Consider the following 22,984-nt stretch of genomic DNA (forward strand, 5'->3'; position numbering starts at 1 on the left):
ATGTCAAAATCTGAAAGGCCTAACCCTCCCTTAATCTTGGGGGATTATAGTAATCTGAGCATTGATTTGGTAGTTTATGTGGCCAGAGAAAGACAAGATGTACTGTCAATCAATGCACTATTTGGTTTGGACTGCAAAAGGAAGCATAGCAGTTTAGCATTATCCAGCTATAAGCAGAATCAAGGGGTGACAGGATGGTTGTATTTTGGACTTGGAAGCACTTTCTAGTCTGAAAGTTTGAGGAAGTAGTTTGTGTTGATAGCTTGAAATTAAGTAAAGTGGGAAGGAGGCCATGGCAGACCTGTTGCTGTGCGGTCTTTGCATAAACATGCAAACTTCATATGGCGCTTTGCCTCCACCAGCAGGAACCCGGTGGCACTACAGCTGTTTATAAAAGGCATGTAATGGGTGTGATTTAGCAGGTCTGTTAGCTGCGAGGGCAAACCCCTCCATGGCTGCTAAATATCACTGGGCCAAAAACGGGATTTTGCTGTTGAGATTTTGGAATGTGATCTTTCCTGGCCCTCCCCGATGATGCGATCAGGTTCACGTGATTTACATGAGTTTGAATGCATTAGCATCCACATAGCAGGCTTAAGTCACATCTTCAGCCCTCACCCCACCCACCAGGCATGACGCCATGCCAGCACGAATTACTACTGCTCTAGCTCTTTAAATACGGGAATCAGGCGCCATGACCTCCGAGAGGGGGGAAGGAGATGAGTACCAGTGTCTCCACTGAACACCAGGGAGTCCCAAGGGGACAGAGGCTGATTGGCAGCTCCTGGTGGGGGTAAAGGGGGGGGGGGGAAGAGAGAAAGAGGGCAGCCCCTGGGGACATAAGGCTCTATTCGTAGGACAGGGTGGGGGTTGTGGTTGACGTTGGCGATCTTGGAGTCTGCTTTCTCTGCTGTGAGAGTCTGCTTTCTGTGGCGGGGAAACATACAATCTGTGGCATCGGAGGCTGTGGAGTTCATGGGGTCGGATGTTATGAGAGCCATGCCCAACGAGCTGGGTGGAGACCCTGGAAGAGAAAGCAACACTCTGCCCATCCAGGATGCCTAATGGGCTGGGTGGATGAGATCCCGAAAGAGAAAGCAACACTGAGGCGTTAACGTGGTGAGCAACAATAATATTTAATTTGGTGACATATCAAAATGTGACAAGTTTCCCCAACTGCTAGTGCCTAATTTCACTTGTGCCCCTACAATTCCTGAGCCTTGCATACTCTCCCACAACATCCAGATGTGTCACTAACATGAACATTAGAGGTGGAGGTGGCCTGCTGCCTTCCACACCCTGCGCAGTGGATCCCCCTCCCTCCAGGTTCTCCTGAGGCCCAGGGTATTCCATGGGATGCAGGGGCAGCTGGAGTGAGCTCTAGAAGTCTCAACATCATCTGGTGCTGCCAGCCCTGGAGTCCCACCATTGTCTGAATCAAGCAGTTGAAGCCCTCAGCCATGTTCCTCGGAGACTAAGTCATGCTTCGGTGTTCTCCCACCTTGAGCCTAAGGCTTTCCACTGCAGACCCCATCTTTGCAGTGTAGGCCTGGGTGCCACGCATTGCCTGCACCATCTCCTGAGGCAGAAGGTTTTCTGACTCCTTCGGTCTTGCACTCGCAAGAGTGTTGCTGACACCCACCTTCCTGACTGCCTTTGCAACTCAAGCAGCTGAGGGCTGAACATGTCCAGACCCTTGGCACCTGGCTGGGGCACAGCTGAGTCCTGGGTTCCATCAGTCCTCCGACTGTACAATTCCTGGGATATTCCTACCGCCAGCATATGTGCATCAAAAGCAGCGTGGTGCTCACTGGTTTAGCTCAGTTGGCGGGACAGCTGGTTTATGAAGCAGAGTGAGGCCAACAGCACGGGTTCAATTCCCGTAACGGCTGAGGTTATACATGAAGGCTCTGCCTTCTCAACCTTGCCTTTAACCTAAGGTGCGGTGAACCTCAGGTTAAATAACCTCAGCTGACCACCAGTCAGCTCTCCCAGTCAACTCTCCCCCTAAAAGGGAAGCCATGATGTGGAGATGACGGCATTGGACTGGGAGGAGCACAGTAAGAAGTCTTGCAACACCAGGTTAAAGTCCAAAAGGTTTGTTTCAAACACTAGCTTTCGGAGCACTGCTCCTTCCTCAGGTGAAAAAGGGAAAGCAGCCTATGATCATCTGGGGGCTATGACTTTACTTGGTGCTCACCTGATAGTGAATCAGATGCCTGCCTGCTAAGATCGCCCACCGAGGTATGTCTCAGCGCTGGTGTGTGGTGGGGGTAATAGAGGTGATGCTCCGACATCTCCTTTGAGTTGCTTTTGAGGGTGAACAGTGGATCCTGCTGATGGATGGGCCAGGCTGATTGGGTGATGATCCTGCAAGGAAAGGAATATGGTATTAGTACGTGGCCAGGGCAATGGTCTGGGAGAGTTGGGTCATCTGGATGAACGTGCAGTGACTCCTCACTTTTTTTTTACTTGTAGGACCTCTCGCTCTCAGCATAGGCCCACTCCTACTCATCCCCCTGTGAACTCCAAGACGCCCTCCTCAAAAGGAGTCAGGATCCTTACTTGATTGTGGTGGTTGTGAGCAAGCTCATCCTGCAGAAACACAAATGAGGATGATTTTAGATGGTTGCCTGGTGGATCAGATATCGATGAAACCTGGCCACGGCACGTGAGCAGGGAGGGGTGGCAAAGAGAGGAGTCCCAGGGGGTATGAAGAAGCTTGTGGGAGGTCGAGTGATGAGGGCCTGCTCCGTGGCAACATGTTGAAAATGAAATGAAATGTAAATCACTTATTGTCACAAGTAGGCTTCAAATGAAGTTACTGTGAAAAGTCCCTAGTCGCCACATTCTGGCGCCTACTCGGGGAGGCTGTTACGGGATTCGAACCGTGCTGCTGGCCTGCTTTCAAAGCCAGCGATTTAGCCCTGTGCTAAACATCCCCATTGATGTTACATTCTGAGGAGTGACAGAGAGGTGGACTGCAATGTGGATACAGGCAGCACTTATCCTGGTAGAATGGAGTAGGTTGTTCATTTTCTTGTGGCACTGCATCCCCATCTTCTTGTGGATAGTGCTGGCACTGAGCAGTGCTGCCACCATCTCCCAGGTGGGATTTGCTGCCGGGACAGTTGGTGAAAGTCTACTTAATTACTAACTGAAGAATGAGGGAGGAGAAGAACAATTATAAATGGTGCAGCAGAGCTATTCACTGTACATTTACTGAAGCTAGGTCCAATCTTCTTCTATCTTTCCTGCCAGCCTGAGGGTAGATTGCTCCCCTTCTCTCCTCTATAGCATCAAGCAGACAGATGAGGACCCCCTCCCTGAAGTGGGGAGCAGGCTTCTTTGCTGCCATCCTTCTGACTTGACTGTTAGGTAGTGTTGCGGAACCATTTAAATGGAGCGCCCATTATTGAAATGCTCAGATGACCCCGCGACGGGTGAATTAGACGCTTCGTGCCGCAGGTGTTTTTCATGTGGGGAATTTTTGTTTTTCAAAGTGCCTAAAAATTGCAGTCTGGTTCGCGCCACTGGGACTGGCAGGATTGCACTGGTTTTCGTGCCGAAAGTGACTCTCTGCCATTGTTTTGGAAAATTCTGCCCAATATGTATGAAGCTTACTCACATTCTCGTGTCCATTGTATATATGTTTTAACATAGCTGTAGAATAGATTCATCTGAGGAAAATGATGTCGAGTATGTCATGCATGCTAAAAACTACAATTGGGAGTACTTTTTCTGTCAGTTTCATGTTCCCTACAATGATAATGGGACACACAGTAAAAGCAGGCATGGCATATGCTTAAAACTTTGCTTGGAATGTGAACTTGTTACAATGACTTAAAAAATATATCTTTTGGTCAAATGAACTAATACTCTATAAAACTTGCTATGTAACTGCGTGCTGTTGTGGCTTGTATGCATTGTTTTCTTAAAATTGCAGCAAAATTGTTGTAAGGAAGTACATAGAACGATACAGCGCAGTACAGGCCCTTCGGCCCACAAAGTAATTGATTCATTAGATGTATCCTTGTAGGGTCTCTTTCCAAACCAGCTAAATTTATTTACTAATCTGTAAGATTTTTAAATCCATGTTTTTTATTTAAAATAACTTTTCAGTTACCACAAAAGGAAAGGAATCCTCATCAATGAAACGTCGGTGCTTGTGTACGCACAACTCCTCACTGGGCGTCGATACGTGTTTGGCCATAATGGTGAAGTTACCTTGGAGAAGGAATGGTCAAAGCAAGTGCTACCATTTGCTCAGCAGACCATTGTGAGGGTAGGAATTCAAAAATAAAGAGCTCAGTGCTGCTAATCAAATAATATTATGCTTTGTTTGTCGGTGTGGTATTTTAATGTCCTGCTTGGTTTTATCAATTCTTAACATACAATTTTCTTTTCACGCATACAACTGTGAATAACTGGAGAAGTTAAAGACGGTGTTAGATTTTTTTTTAAATAAAAGAGGCTTACAATGTCACCAAAGAAAAGAAGAAAACCTGAGTTTTGGAAGGGTTTTAAAAATGAGCAAAGGATGACCACGAAAATGAGGTAGAAGCAGAAAATAGAATATGAGCCTGCACCAGCAATAACAGATTGTAATAGCTTCTGCAAGTATGTAAGGAGGAATCGAAGAACGATCCCTTAGAGGCAGAAGTAGCAGAAATTATACTGAGGAATAAGAAAATGGCAGACAATAAACAAATGTTTTGTGCCTCTCTTCACAGGAGACATGCAGAACATAAATTGAGGAACCAAGGGTCTAAGGAAAATGAGAAACCAAGTAATTAGTGAAGAAAAAATATAATGACTGACTGGACTGGCAAATTGGATGCAAGAATGTTGTTTCCTCTGACTGATGGAGGGGGGGGGGGATATCTAGAACAAGGGGTCACAGGCTCAGAGTACAGGGTAGGTCATTTAAGACTGAGCGGAGGAGAAATTGCTTCACCTGAAGGTGGTGAACCTGCGGAATTCTCTGTCACAGAAGGCTGTGGAGGCCAAATCACTGAATATATTTAAGAAGGAAATAGATTTGTAGACACAAAGTGTCAAGGGTGTAGGGGTTTTGGCGTTGATAGAGGATCAGCCTTTCTTTATGATCGTGTTGAATGATTGAGCAGGCTCGAAAGGCCAAACGGTACAGGAGCTACACTGTAGGACAGTCAACATCACTAGGGAAACGATACTCAACAAACCTTCGGGATTGAGGGCAGACAGGTCTGCCAGGCTTGATGGCCTACATCCTAGGGTGTTAAAGGAAGTGGCAGCGGAGATAGTGGATCCATTGGTTATAATATTCCAAAATTCCCTGGACACCGGAAAGGTTCCAGTGGATTGGAAAACTGCTGACGTAACATTATACAAAAAGGGAGGGAGGCAGAATGTGGGAAATTACAGATCAGTTAGTTTAACATATGTTGTTGGAAAATTGTTAGAATCAGTTATCAAGGAAGTAATATCAGGACATTTGGAAAGTCAAACTCTATCCATCAAAATCAGCATGGTTTTATGAAGTGCAAATCATGTTTGACTAATTTGCTAGAGTTCTTCAAGATGTAACAAGCAAAGTGGATAATGGGGATCCTGTAGTTGTAGTATATCTGGACTTCTGGAAAGTGTTTGATAAGGTGCCACAATGTTAGACCACATGGGATTTGGAGTACTTTAATAGCTTGGATAGAAGTCTGGCTGACGGACAGAAGACCGAGGTGGGATGAATGGGTCTTTCGTTGGATGGCAAAATGTAACTAGTGGGGTGCCACAGAGTTCGGTCCAACTATTTACAATCTATATAACTGACTTGGATACAGAGATAGAAATTTCTATAGCCAAATTTGCTGACAACAGAAAAATAGGTGGGGCAATAAGTTGCAATGAGGAAATAACCTTGCAAATGGATATAGATAGATTAGGAGAGTGGGCCAAAATGTGGCAGATGAAGTTTAATGTGGATAAGTGTGAGGTCATGCATTTTGGTTGGAAAAATGTGAAGGAACTTATCTAAATGGGGAGCGACATCAGGGTGCTCCTTGGAGAGGTGATCTGGGGGTCCTCATTCATGAGTCCCAGAAAACTAGTATGCAGGTACAGCAGATAATAAAGAAAGTGAATGGAATGTTGGCATTTATAGCTAAGGGAATAGAGTGTAAAGGTAATGAAGTGTTACAACTATACAAGGCATTGGTGAGACCACACCTGGAGTATTGTGCGCCCTTTTGGTCCCCTTATTTGAAGAAAGACATAGTGGCATTGGAGACAGTTCAGAGGAGGTTCACTAGGTTATTTACAGAGATGAGGGATTTGTAGTATGAAGAAAGATTGAACAGTTTTAGGCCTATACTCTTGAGTTTAGAAGATTGAGGGGAGATCAAATTAAGGTACACAAGAAGGATAAAGTAGATGTGGTGCAGATGCTTCCTCTTGTGGCGCATTTGAGAACGAGAGGTCATAGTCTTTGGATAAGAGGTAGCAAATTTAAAATGGAGTTGATGAGGAACTACTTCTCCCAAAGGGTTGTGAATTTGTTGAATTTGCTACCCCAGAGTGCGGTGGATGCTGGGACAGTGAGTAAATTTAAGGAGGAGTTAGACAGATTTTCAATTGAAAAAAATGAAATGAAAATCGCTTATTGTCACAAGTAGGCTTCAAATGAAGTTACTGTGAAAGCCCCTAGTCACCACATTCCAGCGCCTGTTCGGGGAGGCTGGTACGGGAATTGATGTTTGACAAATCATGTTTGACAAAACTAGTCACGTTTTTTAAGGCTGTAACTAGCCGGGTGAATAAAGGAAATCCATGAATGTAGTTTATTTGGATTTGCAGAAGGCATTCAATGAGGTCCCATGCAATAAGTTAAACAAATAGCGAGCTCGAGATTGAGGTTGATATGTTAACATGGTTGAGAATTGGGTAACAGACATGAAACCGAGAATAAATTGGCTATTTTCAGGTTGGAAGCAGTGGATCAAGGATAAAAATCGATATTTAAGATTTAACTGCAGTTCATCTTCCTGGACATATAAAGCTAAGTGGAAAAGTCAGCTGTGAGGAGAACGTAAATAGTTTGCACATGGTTAGAGACAAATGAAATGATTGGGATAGAAAGTCACAATTCGAGTATAAAGAGTGAAATTATCCACTTAGAAAAAAATGGAAAAGCAGAATACTTAAACAGTGGCAGTGTCGTAAATGTTGGTACTCAATGATTTGGCTGTCCTCTTGCAAAAATTAGCATGCAGGTACAGAAAGGCAAATGACGTGTTGAACTGAATTTGGAAAATAAAATAACAAAGTCTTACTGTAATTAAATAAAGCTTTGGTGAGACTGCACCGAGAATACTGTGTATTGTTTTAGTCTTCTAATCCAAGGAAGGATATACTTGTTTTAGCAGATATGCAACAATAGTTTGCTATATTCACTATATTGAAAAGATTGGATCTATAGTCTCTGGAATTTAGAAGACTTGAGAGGTGTCATTGAAGTGTATAAAATTCTTTGAAGGGTTGATAGGGTAGCTATTAAGAGGTCATTTCCTTGATTGGAGAATTCACACCTTGGAATCAGTCTCAGGATAAAAGGTCAGCCATTTAAGACTGAGATGTGCAGTAATCTCTTCACCAAGAGGATTGCAATCTTTGGATTGCAGAGGGCTGTTGATGCTCAAGTGCTTAGTCTATTCAAGATAGAGATTCATATATTTTTAATCACTGAGGGAATCTAGGGATAATGTGATAGGGTGGGCAAGTAAAGTTGTGAAACTTCAGCCATGATCATAGTGAATGGTGGAGCAGGCTCAAGGGGCTATATAGCCTACTACTCGTTTCCTTGTGTCTAATTGGGAAAGTTACAAAGTCTCTGGTGATTTATTTGGGCCATTTTAACTTGTTAAAATAAATATCTTTTTCAGAATCTTAAATCATTTGATTCCAGTTTCTCTCACTTCAGTTCGTTGGATGAATTGTTCCCGCCCAGAATTAAGGTGTTCATGTTGGGAACTCCATACTATGGCTGCATTGGAAAGGTTAGTTAATTTTGATATGGTGTTCTAAAATTTTGTGCGTTGTGAGTTATAATGATGGAAATTGAGGAGTAAAATTGCCCACCAATTGCTCGAAAGTGCTTAGATTTTTCGAGTTGTTTTCTCATAAAACATCATTAGCTTCACCAAAGTGAATAGCTGAGCCTCAAAAAAAGCACAAGGGTCCCATGTTCAATCACCAATTTTTGATCTTGGCTGGAATATGGCATATGTAATAATCTTTATTATTGTCACAAGTAGGCTTACATTAATACCGCAATGAAGTTAGTGTGAAAATCCCCTAGTCGCCACATTCCGGAGCCTGTTCAGGTTCACGGAGGGAGAATTTAGAATATCCAATTCACCTAAAAGCATGCCTTTCAGGACTTGTGGGAGGAAACCGGAGCACCCGGAGGAAACCCACACAGACACGGGGAGAATGTGCAGACTCTGCTCAGACAGTGACCCGAATGGTGGCTACTTCAGCAAGAATTGAAGTGCAACCAGTACCCATGGGACTAAAGCTCAGCAATAGGCTCCAACTCATAATTAACTGCTCTACTGACCAGGATTTATGCATGCATAATATTTTAATCTATTAGTTTTACACGCATTTACAGGCAGATGCAAAGAAAGACTGTGGATACATTTGAGACCTTAGAACATAAACATTTCATAGAATCATAGAATACCTACAGTGCAGAAGGAGGCCATTGGGCTCATTGAGTCTGCACTGATCCTCTCAAAGAGTACCCACCCAGGCTTACTCCCCCATCCTATCCCCAGAACCCCACCTAATCTTTAGACAGTAAGGGGCAATTTACATGGCCAATCCACCTAACCTGCATATCTTTGGACTGTGGGAGGAAACCGGCGGAGAACCTAGAAGAAACCCACACAGACACTGGGAGAAGGTGATAACTCCACACAGATTGCACTCCACATGCAATGAGTTTCTTTTGAAGTATAGTGACTTGACTTGGATAGGCAAATACAATAGTCATATTCCAAATGGCAAGATCCCAGAAAGAGTAACCAGATGAATATTCAGTTTATCTATTTTTAATAGTGTTGAATGGAGGTGACCTCTTGTACAGGATACAGGCAGATCATCCTGTGGCGCTTCACATTGTTCTGAGAAATCTTTAGCTGAACAGGGAATTGTGGCTCAGTTCAATGTCTCATCTGCAGTTTGGCACCTGACAGTTCAGCATTCTACAATACTGCAGCATGTTATGTGTGGTGTGTTAGCAGTAGATCTTGAGGCCTGTAACCATTTGACTTTGAGACGAGAATTCTTTCAACAAAGGCAAGCTGACTGCTTTGAATGTGAGGGAACTGACTTTCAGTTCTTTTATCAGTTTGGCCAGGTGTTAGGGCTCTCCCCTGAGTCAAATGTCAAGCCCCACTCACGAGACCTAAATACATAATGAAGGAGAAACTTCATTGCAGTACGAATGGACAGCTGTATTATTTGGGGATATTGTCATTCAAATGAACCATTAAACCGAGGCCTTGCCTTGCCTTTTGAAGTGGACAAAAAGTCAAGAGCTTGTGTTCTCCTAGAATTCTGGTCAACATTATCTCTTGCCCAACACTGCCAAAAACAGAATCAATTGATCATTTCACACACTGCTGTTTGCAGAATCATGCTCTTTTGTGAATTGACTGTTTTGTTTGGCTACCTAATAGTGACTATATTTCAGGAAATAATTAATTTGATGTGAATTGTTAGTAGTTGTTTTCCAGATATGAAAATTCAAGCCTTTTCACTTCTGTGTCAATCACAACTTCTAACTATTTTCTCACATACACCTGTTTGTAAGCCAGTTAACCAAAATATATTGGATCAAGAATGTGCTTGAAATATATCCTGTGTTTATGAAAATTAAAATTACACGAGCATAAAGCCTGAATATCTTGCTAGGTTCAAGACTCTTCTGATGTTATCAAAGATGGGCGAATCCGTGTGGTTTTCACTGTTCCCTGTGAGCCGCAGCTAGATGGCATTATACAAAACCAGCATGTAAGTACAAAATGCTAATTTGCTCTCTTCATATTGTACAGAATTCATGTTGTACAGAGTTCAATCCAGTATCTCTGATGTAAGCTTTTGCAACATTCATTCCTTGAGCAGCAATTTCTATACAACTGCAGCAACTTAATGGACACGCTAGTTAAATTGTAATAAATTCTTTCTCCATAATGTAATTTTTTTTTAAATTGAAGTATTTTTTGGCGCCGTAACAACAACAATACAAACCGTGTACACGGAACTATAAACATCGTGCAAAAACCAACTCCCTTCCTAACAGGTCCTGCCTAATTAACCCCCTATTCTACGTTAATCTAACCCGCCCCCTCTGCTGATGATTAATTTTCTGCAAAGAAGTCGATGAATGGTTGCCACCTCCAGCGAACTCCAACAGTGACCCTCTCAGGGCGAACTTAATTTTCTCCAGGCAGAGAAAGCTAACCATGTCCGATAGCCAGGTCTCCGACTTCGGGGGCTTTGAGTCCCTCCAAGTAACAGTATCCGCCTCCGGGTTACCAGGGAAGCAAAGGCCAGAACGTCTGCCTCTTTCTTCTCCTGGATTCCAGGATCTTCCGACACCACGAAAATCGCCAACTCTGAACTCGGTGCCACCCTTGTTTTCAATACTTTGGACATGACGTCCGCAAACCCCTGCCAGAATCCCCTAAGCTTTGGGCATGTCGGAAGCATGTGAACATGGTTCGCTGGTCCTCCCGCACATTTTACGCACCTGTCTTCCACCCCAAAGAATCTGCTCATCCGGGCTCCTGTCATGTGGGCCCGGTGAACAACCTTAAATTGTATCAGGCTGAGCCTGGCACATGTTGCGGATGCACTGACTCTACTCAACGCGTCCGCACATAGTCCGTCCGTCTATCTCACCTCCCAGCTCCTCCTCCCACTTGTGCTTCAGCTCCTCGGTCTGCGTCTCCTCTGACCCCATGAGTTCTTTGTAAATGTCAGAGACGCTCCCCTCTCCTGCCCATCCTCTGGAAACCTCCCTACCCTGGATCCCCCTTAGCGGCAGGAGTGGGAAAGTTGATACCTGTCTACGCAGAAAGTCCCGCACCTGTATATATCTGAATTCATTTTCCCTCGCCAACTCAAACTTCTCCTCCAGCGCCCTCATGCTCGGAAAGGTCCCCTCTATAAACAAGTCCCCCAACCTCTCAATCCCCGCTCTCCGCCATATTCGGAACCCCCCATCCATACTCCCCGGGGCAAACCGATGATTATCACAAATTGGGGACCAGACCGCTGCTCCCACATACCTCCTCCATTGCCCCCAGACTCTCAGGGCTGCCACCACTAAGGGGCTGGTGGAGTACCGCGCTCCATAATGTAATTTAATGGCTTAAAGATGTATCCCAGTTGCTCTCTACCTTATTCATTGTGTTGTCAACTTGGAAGTTGTATAGTACACCTAAAAGTATATAAATGCCCGCACAGTGAATATCAGATTGTCTCCTGAAAATAGCTAACAATCAATCAACATGCACCTTTTCCACACCAAAAGAGAACAATGCAATCTCGTATTTCTCTCAGGGCATGGAGAAACAATGTCACTTCTATTAAATGTCTATCCTTCAGTTATTTCCTTGATTTTAATCCTACTTATTCCTTCACCTTGAAGCATGACTCCTTACTTTAAAACTTTGCATAAATTATGTTGATTAATTCTATTTTGAACCAGCTATTTATATTGGGGCATTTTGTTTTCTGATTGTTGCAGAAATATTCTACAAAATACAACCCAGGATATGTCTTGGCCAGTCGACTTGGAGTTACTGGGCATCTTGTGTCCAGGTTGACGGGAAGTTTGTTTATTGGGAGAGGATCAAAGCAAAAGTAAGCATGCCCCCTTTACTGATATTTTCTATGTGCTTACAACTGTTTTTATTTTGTCAAGTATTTTATGACTCACTGTGACATGGAAATATTATTAATGATGGTACCGTTGGCTGATTCCTCAGTGGAAAATTTGATAAATATTCTCAGGCTGTCACGGTACATGCAAGAATCCCTGATCCAAGAGTCGCATCACTAAACATGCTAATAGTTCATCTGTCCACTCTTTACTTTGGTGAAGGAGGTGGAAGTTTTATTTGTGTTTTCTGTATCTAAAATGTGCTGCTGTTGTTATCTCAGGCTGGTAACTGTGCAGGGTGGGATATTAGGCTTGCCAAGGGAATGTATTTGAGGATTCATTTTTTTTTTTTGTTCATTCATGGGATACGGGCATTACTGGCAAGACCAGTATTTATTGTCTATCCCTAACTTCCCTTGGAAAGATGGTGTTGAACTGCCCTCATGAACCACTGCATTCCTTACAGTGAAGGTACGCCACAGTCTGTTAAGTAGGATGTTGCAGGATCTTCCCCCCAGCATCAGTGCAGGAACAGTGAGCTATTTGTAAGCCAGGTTGATGTGTGATGTGGGTGTTTTTTGATGGTGGTATTCCCAAGCATCCTTTCTCTTATCCTGGGTAGTAGAGGAGCTGCTGTCGAAGGAATCTTGGCAAGTTGATGTAATGCATCTTGTGGATGGTACACGTTGCTGTAACTGTGCTTTGGTAGGTGGAGTGTGCTAATTGTTTAAGGTGGTGGGTGGATCGCTGAGCAGGAGGGCTGCTTTGTCCTGGATGGTGTTGAGTTTCTTGAGTATTTGAGCTGCATCATCCAAGCAGATAGAGAATATTCCATCGCACTCCTGACTTTGTTTTTTCGATGCTAGAATGGTAGAAAGTCTATGACCTGTTCCTGCAACCACCGTATTTATATGACTGGTTCAATTAAGTTTCTGGTTAATGAAGACCTCTAGGATGTTGCTGATGGGGATTTGGAAATGATAATGCTGCTGAATATCATGGGGTGCTGGTCTCTTGTTTTGAGATGGTTTTGCTGGGCACTATGGTTGTTGCAGATCGGTCCCACTCTGAGGCACCCGCCGGTACCGCCCTAATGCTACCTCCGTAGTCCCCACACCCTTAGATGTGACACCACCATTGGGCTCACAGAGTAGCTGGCCGGTGACAGGTGCTGACTCGTTCCCCTACACGATGCAGCCTCCATCCGACCACGCGTCGACCTATTTCCTAAGCCTAGTGAGATTCGCCGTAGTAGTTCATGATGTTCGGCAGTGCCCCCCTGCTCAATCCATCTCCAGTCCCTCAATGCCTAAGCGCCATTGCTAATGGCTCTATCGCCAAGGTGAAAACCAACGGGGAGAGCAGGCAACCCTGCCTCGTTCCCCGATGCAGCCCAGAATACCCCAAACTCATCAGTTCGTTCGCACACTTGTGACCGGCGCCTTGTTCAGCAACCGGACCCCGTCCACAAACCACTGCCTGAACCTGAATCGCCCCAACACTTCCAGCAGATACTCCCACTCCACCACCCCCCCCCTCATTATACACCCTCACCAGCAGTGGCCCCAGGTCCATCCCAAAAGTTTGTTAAAACTCCACTGGGAACCCATCCAGCCCCGAGGCTTTCCCTACCTGCTTTGAACCCATACTGTCCATCACTGCCCTTAACTGAATTGAGGGCCCTTAATCCCTGAACCAGCTCCTCCTCTACCTTGGGAAACTCCAGCCCATCCACAAAAACACCGCGTTCTCTCTCTCTCCTCTCTCTCTTTTTCTCTCTCTCTCTCTTTCTCCCCCCCCCCCCTCTCACAAACTCCACCCGCTTATTCACCAACACCACCACCCCCCTCGTCTTCATATCCAGTCCCGATTGAAATGCCTGCCCCACCCATCCTTTCCTCAATCTCGTCTGGTCCCCTATCTTCAAGTACGTCTCCTGCAAAAAGGCCACGTCCGCCTTCAGACTCCTCAAGTGCGTGAACGCATGTGACTGTTTGACCAGCCCATTCAGCCCCCTCACATTCCATGTGACCAGCCTGGACAGGGTTCCCCCCATCTCCCTCCCCTGCCCATAAACCATATTCCTTCTTGAGCCTGCCCGTGTCACGCAACTCTCCAGGCCCACCCACGGATATCCCCCGTCATCGATCCTTTTCCAATTGCGCCACATCAACCATGCCCTTGTCTCCCTCCCCCCGTGCCTACCTTCTGGCAACCCCCATTTCACTACTGTTAACTAGTGCCCACCCAGCTGGCTTGGTGGCTCCCGCCCAAGGCCTCCAACCTCTCTACCTCCCCCTGCTCTTCATCCCCTCCCACCCCCGCAACCTAAAGAGTAGCAAAATGTGTATCCACCCTTGATGTTCCCCCACAAACAAACCTGCCCTCCAAAAAAAAAAAACCCACCATCAAAAACTTTAAAGGACACACAAACTCCTCCAAAGTTCAATGTCTTCACTCTGCTCCCAGTCCATTGTCCCTCAACCTCCATCGCCTCTTTTGGTGTGCCAAAATAGTACTCTCTTTTGGAAAGTCACCCACATACGGGCCAGATGCATTAGGGTTAGGGGCCAGATACAATACTCCAATCTTCACCACCTTTTTAAAGAGGGCAGCCTTGGCCTGGTTGAACATGGCCCCACTCTTCGCCAGCTCTGCTCCCAAGTCTTGGTACACCCACAGCTAGTTCCCTTCTCATATACATTTCCTGGTCTACCTCGCTAATCGAAGAATCTTGTCCATGTCCAGAAAGTGTTACAAATGTACCACCAACACCCTCGGCAGCATACCTACCTGCGGCCTCATCAGTGCCCTGTGTGCTCGGTCAATCTCCAGGGACCGGTCAAAGGTCCACTCCCCCATCATTTTCTCCAGCAACTTGGCCACCTGCACGCCAGCCTCCGCACCTTCATGCCTTCGGGCAGCCCAGCGATCCTGTGGTTTTGGCTTCTGGAGCGATTCTCCAGATCTTCCACCTTCTCCCTCAGCCTCTTTTGGCTCTCCTGCATCATTCTCTTCTGACCCACCAACGAGGCCAACTGCTCCTCGTGTTTCCCCACTACTCCCTCCATTTTCTGGTTCGCCTGACCCTGGGACTCCAGTCTCTGCTCCACTCTCTCAATCCCGACTTTATCAGCTCCAGCACCTTGGCCAAGTCTTCCAGGGCCTTTTTCCTCTACTGGTAAAACCTTTCATTGATGAACTCTATTAACTGATCAGTTGACCACTGGACAGAGCAGTCCCCCTGCCCTCTGCCATCTTATCCTGTGGCGCACCACCAAGACTCTCCTGCTCCAGCTTCCCTTTCCTTCGTGCTCCACTCCTAGTCCGTGGATCCATCCACCAGCCACACCAGAAGAGTAAAACCTTCCCCAGGCACTCCTGCACCTCTTGCTCTCCAGTACTTAGCCCTTTGGGCTGAGAAAAGACCGAAAAAATCCGTCTTGAGAGGGAGTCACCAAATGTGCGACAGCTCGCTCCATGGCCACCACTGGAAATCAGTTGTAGGATCACTTAACTCCTGTCTGTACTATCATGCTTTTGTTGTCTGGCGTACATGTAGTCCTGTGTAGCTTCACCAAGTGGGCACATCATGTTTAGGTCCGCTTGGTGCTCATCCTGGCATGTTTCTAAACTCTACAATGACCATCATTGAACCTGGTTGGTCTCGGGGCTTGATGGTAATGGTAGAATGAGGAAAATTGCTTGGCCTTGAGGTTACAGACTGTTTGAATACAATTAATTCTGCTGCTAATGATGGCCCAAAACACCACCTGGATGCCCAATTTTGAGCTATTGGATAGTTTCTGAATCTATCCCACTTAGCACATTGTAGTGACATAAAACATAAAGCGGGTCTCCTCAATGAAAAGATAGAATTTCATCTCCACAAAGACCTGCAGCGGTCATATCTGCTAAAGCTGTCATCGACAGATGCATCTGTGATCAGCAGGTTGGTGAGAACACGGTCAGGTGAGTTTTTCCATCTTATTAGTTAGTTCAGCACCTGATGCAAGCCCAGACTGGCAGCTGTGTATATCAGGACTCTGCTAGCTGGGTCAGAGCCACTTTTGGTGATGTGACATTGAAGTCCCCCCTCGGAGTACATTCTATGCCCTTGCTGCCATCAGTGTTTCTTTCGAATGATGTTCCATTTAGAGGAATATTGATTCATCAGCAGAGGTAGGTGATAATCAGCAGGAAGTTTTCTGGTCTGTGTTTTACCTGGCGTTATGAGATTGCATTGGGTTTGACTCCTTGGCTACTCCTTGCTGCCTTTGGTGGGTCTGTTCTCCCAATGGGAAAGGACACATCCAAGGATGAGCCTGGCGTGCTTGCTGAAAGGTGTGGTATCCTCAGCATGTTCTGTGAAAGAATGATTTGAAGGCAGTTAAAGCACCGCATTCGACTTGATTGTGACTTTGAAGGAATTGCATCACATAACACAATCAACCAGCCTATAGGATTTTCAGGGAACCTGTAGACTGAAATTGCGGAATATAAGCATTTCTTTGGTTTAATCATCTTAAAAACTTCACTTTACCAGTCCTCTTGGAGAACAGAAAATAAATGTGGGACTGAATCTGAAGTTCAATAAAAAGAATGAAGAAGTACCTGGTTACACAAAGAAAGTTGGGAATGAATGGCTGTATTCTTCTGCAGTTGAACAGATTCTGAGTGACTATCTAGAAAGGTAAATGATCATTTTGTTGTACAGATAATTCAATATTTTTGTAATTGTGACATCTAACCTTGTTTACTTGGTGCAAATTACTTTATTTAATTGAAGGTGAGCTTTTTAGAACTGGAACTCTACAGGTGCCTATTCTAAGATTGAATCCGTGCCTCAACTTTAAAAAGAAAAATGGCTGCTGACGAAGCAGGATTCATTTGTTCTTGAGTACTCCATCCAACGGAGGATTTGGGCCATAGCAAGGCGTGGCACATTGGTTAGCAATGCTGCCTCAACACCCGGGATCCGGGTGCAGTTCCGACCTTGGGTGACTATCTGTGTGGAGTTTGCACGTTCTCCCCGTGTCTGTGTGGGTTTCCTCCGGGTGCTCCGGTTTCCTCCCCCAGTCCAAAGATGTGCAGGTTAGGTGGATTGGCCATGCTAAATTGCTCTTTAGTGTCCAAACGTTAGGTGGGGTTACAGGGGTAAGGTATGGGACTGGGCCTGGGTCGGGTGCTCTTTCGGATGGTTTGTGGAGATTCAATGGATTGAATGGCCTCTTTCTGCATTGTAGGGATTCTATGAATGGACCTGTATTATTTCCCGGACTGGTGCACCCAAAGTTAAATCAGTGCTTGTGTTATCATGAGAATGGATTGCCACTACACCTGGCTAATGTGCTGAAACCTCTTGATGCCCAAATTTCCAATTAGCACTGAGTTTTGGGTGCATTGGATATAAAATATCTTGTGTCACCATTTGGAAAAGAGCAGGGCAGTTACCAGTGTCCTGACTAATACTTTTCCCTCAACCAGCACCACAAACAGATTATCGGGTCAATATCTCATTGCTGTTTGTGGGACTTTACTTTGTGCAAATTAATTCTTATGCTTCCTGCATTTAGGGAGTATTTTTCCCTTGTTTTTGTGAATACCCAGTCAACTTTGGCTGAGATTGGAAAAGCACATTTGGAATTTTGGAAGTTGGTGCCCTGTCATCTTAGACATTTCTAATGCTAACTGAGACATTAGAGGCGGCACGGTAGCACAGTGGTTAGCACTGTTGTTTTACAGCGCCAGGGTCCCAGGTTCAGTTCCCGCTTGGGTCTCTGTCTGTGAGGAGTCTGCACGTTCTCCACGTGTCTGCGTGAGTTTCCTCCGGGTGGTCCGGTTTTCTCCCACAAGTCCCGAAAGACTAGTTAGGTGAATTGGACATTCTGAATTCTCCCTCTGTGTACCCGAACATGCGCCGGAATGTGGCGACTAGGGGATTTTTACAGTAACTTGCAGTGTTAATGTAAGCCTACTTGTGACACTAATAAACATTATTATTATGATTAGCATTGAATGAATGTGGGAAATTAAAAGAACTTAAGAGTTATTAACTCTATTTTATGTAATTACAATGCTTTGGCAGAAGTGGTCATGAGGTATGGATGATGGAATTTAAAATTAAGTATTTAAAAAGCAGTGGGCAGCACGGTGGCGTAGTGGGTTAGCCCTGCAGCCTCACGGCGCCGAGGTCCCCTTCGATCCCGGCTCTGGGTCACTGTCCGTGTGGAGTTTGCACATTCTCCCCGTGTTTGCATGGGTTTCGCCCCCTCAACAAAGATGTGCAGGCTAGGTGGATTGGCCACGCTAAATTGCCCCTTAATTGGAAAAAATGAATTGGGTGCACTCAATTTTATTTTTTAAAAAGTATTTAAAAAAAGCAAGTGTATAAAAATATTTGAGGAGAAAGCAGAAGATTGGAGTTAGAGTAGACAACTCCCAATTGAACAGATAGGACCAAAATATCCCCCATGAACTGAATTTCTGCAACCTCCTGTACTCCTTTCTATGATTATTTAGTTTCTTCCTCCAGACTTTGTTTTGTTGTTAAAACAATCAGTATATTGAATATATTTTAAATTGTGGGAGCAAAGAGTATTATCTAACCAGATGTAATCTGTGTTTTAGGTTCCCAGAATTAATCAGCTACATTGCCCAAAACAGTCAAGAAGATCTGTACTATGAGGACAACATTTGGCCCGGAGAGGATGCAAATGGGTGAGCTTATTTTAAGCGGAGTTATAAAAATGCATGTTTACTTTCAGTTTAGTTACAAATACTTGATGTTTAAAACACCTGGGGGAAGGGTCCAAACCATTATCTTTGGGGCAGATGTAATTGAGGGTTTAATTTTCTTAATTACTAAAATTTCCAATATCCTCACCACCTGAGCCACAGTTTACTTCCATAGGAACAGGAGTAGACTGTTTAGCCCGTTCACCCTGTTCCACCATTCAGTAAGATCATGACCAATCTGTGAATAACTCTCCTTTCTCCCGCATATCTTAGAATTTTGCGTCAAAATATTATTGATATTTGATTTTAAATTGGCAGTTGACTAACATAAGCTGCTGTTAGCAGAAAAGAAGAATTCCCAACTTATAGCACCCATTTGATTGTTATTTCCTCACATTACTCCTAAAATTCCACAACCCCTGATCCATCTAAGTATTGCTCTTCATGTGTGAGGCTAAGCTCTAAATATTAAAGCTATTCAACATAAGATGTCAAAAGACACGAACTCTTTTAACGTAGGCGCCCAAATGGTAACGGAAATGGATACTGTAAAATCTTTTTGCCTCTCTCCGATTGAATGTTGAGTGCAATTCTAAGTCCAACTGAGACCAAGTTGACTCAACTTAGACCACGGATGGAACCTGTAATTGCTAGTCTGATGATTTTAGCAAGGCACTGAGTAATACTTTTGTACTATGCATAAAGCTAAATGTACAACATTTTAAAGAAAAACAAATGCATTTTAAATTTTAAACAGTCCGGAAAAGGTCCAAGAAATTGGAGCCTGGTTGAAGATGCATCCTGTCAGTAGTTTGTCAAGAGCATCATGTGACTTGAACCTACTTGATGGAGCAGTTATTGAAAAGATTGAAGAGGAGGTAGAAAGATGCAAGGTATTTCCTTTATCTATTGTAAAAAGTAAATAGATGAAAAATGTCCAATTATGGATTTTATTCCTTCAATCCTTTAAAAAAAAAAAAAAAATCTTTTTCTAGGATTTTGCTGATTCATATTCATGTATGTTCATTTCATGTACGTTTCAATGAGTGCCAGCCTCCCTCCACATCTTAAGTTGCTTGTTGACAGACAATTGAGCACGATCCTGTTCGCATTTGGTCTCTGTCCACACATACATTTCCCAGTGTCACTGGATAGTGATCAGAGGGATTCGAAGGTTAATTGATTATGATTTCTCCCTGCCAATTGTCTCTTTCCTCACCCATTCCAGCCCCCCACCAACCCCCTATTCAGACCTACCTGGATAATCTTTCACCCCCTTGGTAATCGAGAATTTATCTAATTCTTAAAAATATTCAAAGACTCTGCTTCCACTGCTCGTAACAAAGAGAGTTCGAAAGACCCAACCCTCAGAGAAAAATTGCCTCATTTTTGTCTTAAATTAGCAACCCTTTATTTTTAGAGAGTGGCCCCTAGTTCTAGGCTCTGCCACAAGAGGAAACATCCGTTCCAAATGCACCCTGTCAAGACCCCTCAGGATCTTAAAGGTTTCAATCAAGTCACCTCTTAATCTTCTAAGCTAAAATGGATACAAGCCTAACATGTCCAACCTTCCCTCATAAGACAACCTGCCCATTCCATAGAATCCCTTCAATGCAGAAGGAGGCCATTCGGCCTGTCGAGTCTGCACCCACCCTCTGAAAGAGCTCCCCACCTTTCCCCATAACTTCCCTATACCTAACCTGCACATCTTTGGACACTAAGGGGCAATTTAGTATGGCCAGTCCAACGGGTCTTTGGGCATCTTTGCACATTCCTGGTATTAGTCTAGTAAACCTTCTTTGAATTGCTTCGAATGCATATACATATTTCCTTAAATAGGGAGACAAATACTCTGCGCACTACTCCAGATGTAGCCTCACTTCTCAATCCCAAACTACATAACTAAATTCAGCCATGCAATGTGACTAATTGCTGGGAAGAACTTCCTCCTCTCCCTTTACCCCAAGTACCTTAGCTTAACATTGCAGTTCATTATCTGCTATATATAATTCTTGTCCCTAATTTTATTAAGATCAAAATGCAATAACCTATTTGTTTTTAACAAAGCAATCCAAAATTTGTTTTTAAATGTTGGATTCTAAAGGCTACGAATACTTTTTGAACAAAACCAAGTGGTTCAGTGTATATATTTTGAATGGAGCAATATTGCCCATGGAAGGTCTTAAACTTAAATGTTCATGTCATCATTATTATTCTTAGCAAAGAAGAAGTAACAAGAAAGTAAGAGTGACTGTGAAGCCACATTTGTTATACAGGGTAAGTTGAATTATCCTGTTCAGTCAAAATATACTGTTTGTCTGAAAAGACTGGAATAAGATCATGCAGGAGAGTTTTGGCAACTGAACATGCCTTTTGCAAACTTCATATCCGTGTCAGTGAATAGTGGTGCCATTGGACAATAGAAAGTCTTCAAACCAAAACTTCAACCCGGTGGGAGATTTCTTTTACCTGTGATTATTAATAATATAATGCATGTGATAATTGCTTTAATGTTGATGCTATAAGTATTGAACAAAGACAAATCTCTCATTATTGGGTGCTCAACATTTGAAAGATGGATTATCTATCTGAGGCTAATTTTGGAGAGTTGGTTACCGTTGACTGCCGAGGGAGGGCCGGGGCGAGGGGGGGTATGTAATAACTGTGGGGGAAAGTATTTGTCAGCATGGCTGGAAACGTTTCCAATATTATTCAACAGATTGACCTCACAGGTAGGAATAAAATTGTTTCCGTTGCCAAATTTCCAGTTTTGCCGTTTGCACTGCATACCAGCCAAAGTGGTTAGTGTGTGTGTCCAAGTGCATTTCAAAAATTACAAGCCAGTGTGATGACTTCTGGTCTGTTATGGAGGGGAAGGGTAGTAGTGTGATTGTTATAAAAGGTTAACATGTTGCAATATATGAGTAAGATACTGTGGCCATGGAGAAACTAGTGACAGAACAAAGTTGGCACTTTGAGCTAAAGGCAGAATACTGCAAACAGTCATTTGGACAGTATCCATGGAAACACTTTGAGCTAATTGCCTTTATTGATATGGCTGACAAAAACGTTCACAGAGGTAATTGGTCCAATTCTAGAACAACAAGACTGAGTAACATTTCATTGAGAACTCTAGTGGCATGCAATGTCTTGCCTTAGAGTTGTTGATGCAAAATGTCCATCAAGCTCTGCTGTTGATTACTGATATGAAGATTTCTGGTCAGAATTTCCCACATAGTGACCCCATTTGATCTCGTGCTATCATGAAAAGTTGAAAGTGGAGACAGGGATGCAAATTGAGTGATCAGCCCCATGGGTTATTTGCATGCACCTCCTTGTGACTGGCTTTATTGGAGTACTAGTATGAACGAGGTCTCCAGCCCACAAATCAAGAGAAGAATTCTCTGTGTTCCTTTTCATCTACTGTTCTCCCATATCTTCATCTTTGCCCACCATGCCCACCCCTCCACTTGCCAACCCTCACTTCATTGCCTATTTTGTTCTTTGCTGTGATTCTATCTGATGCCGACCAAACATCTATAAATGTTAGGAATTCAATGATGTTTCCTCAAATTTTGGGGTGAGTCAATTGTTTAATATTGGGTCTTCTCCAATATCCATACTGTCCCAAATGTGCAGGCTGCGCAACTCTTAACAGTTGAGATTTTTTTCCTGGCTCTTTTTTTCCCTGTTGCTGGAATTGAAGAGTTCAGCACTGAGTTACAGTACCATCTTCAGGCCTATCACACGTGATAGGGGCAGTACGGTAGCATTGTGGATAGCACAATTGCTTCACAGCTCCATGGCCCCAGGTTCGATTCCGGCTTGGGTCACTGTCTGTGCGGAGTCTGCACATCCTCCCCGTGTGTGCGTGGGTTTCCTCCGGGTGCTCCGGTTTCCTCCCACAGTCCAAAGATATGCAGGTTAGGTGGATTGGCCATGATAAATTGCCCTTAGTGTCCAAAATTGCCCTTAGTGTTGGGTGGGGTTACTGGGTTATGGGGATAGGATGGAGGTGTTGACCTTGGGTAGGGTGCTCTTTCCAAGAGCCAGTGCAGACTCGATGGGCCGAATGGGCTCCTTCTGCACTGTAAATTCTATGATAAACATGTCTATGAGAGGGAGGCAGGAAGAGGCTTCCACCTGGGATAGATGGATTTGGATCATGGTGGATCTGACAAGCTATGATGACTGAAATGGGGGTTTGTGCAAGCATTGAAATAGTACAAGTTGGAGTCTTCTAGAATTTCAGAAGTTTGGAGCTTTGTATTCCTAAAATGTGCTGCAACTACTTTTCCTTTTTTATAAATTAAACTG

The 22,984-nt window shown here is 44.1% G+C and overlaps 1 protein-coding gene across 3 annotated transcripts in view; it reads left to right on the top strand.

Annotated features, from left to right (window-relative positions):
- The window catches only part of xrn1 (5'-3' exoribonuclease 1), a 169,882-nt gene that overhangs the window by 106,716 nt on the left and 40,182 nt on the right, over positions 1-22,984 (top strand). For all 3 annotated transcript variants that reach the window (XM_072473914.1, XM_072473915.1, XM_072473913.1), the window contains 8 exons: positions 4,123-4,285; positions 7,917-8,030; positions 9,955-10,053; positions 11,795-11,910; positions 16,476-16,622; positions 18,560-18,649; positions 19,425-19,560; positions 20,888-20,944. In XM_072473914.1, the coding sequence (XP_072330015.1) occupies positions 4,123-4,285; positions 7,917-8,030; positions 9,955-10,053; positions 11,795-11,910; positions 16,476-16,622; positions 18,560-18,649; positions 19,425-19,560; positions 20,888-20,944 (922 nt within the window). The remainder of the gene's footprint in view (positions 1-4,122; positions 4,286-7,916; positions 8,031-9,954; positions 10,054-11,794; positions 11,911-16,475; positions 16,623-18,559; positions 18,650-19,424; positions 19,561-20,887; positions 20,945-22,984) is intronic.

Source organism: Scyliorhinus torazame, chromosome 14 (genome assembly GCF_047496885.1).
Source record: "Scyliorhinus torazame isolate Kashiwa2021f chromosome 14, sScyTor2.1, whole genome shotgun sequence".
NCBI classification, from domain to species: Eukaryota; Metazoa; Chordata; class Chondrichthyes; order Carcharhiniformes; family Scyliorhinidae; genus Scyliorhinus; species Scyliorhinus torazame.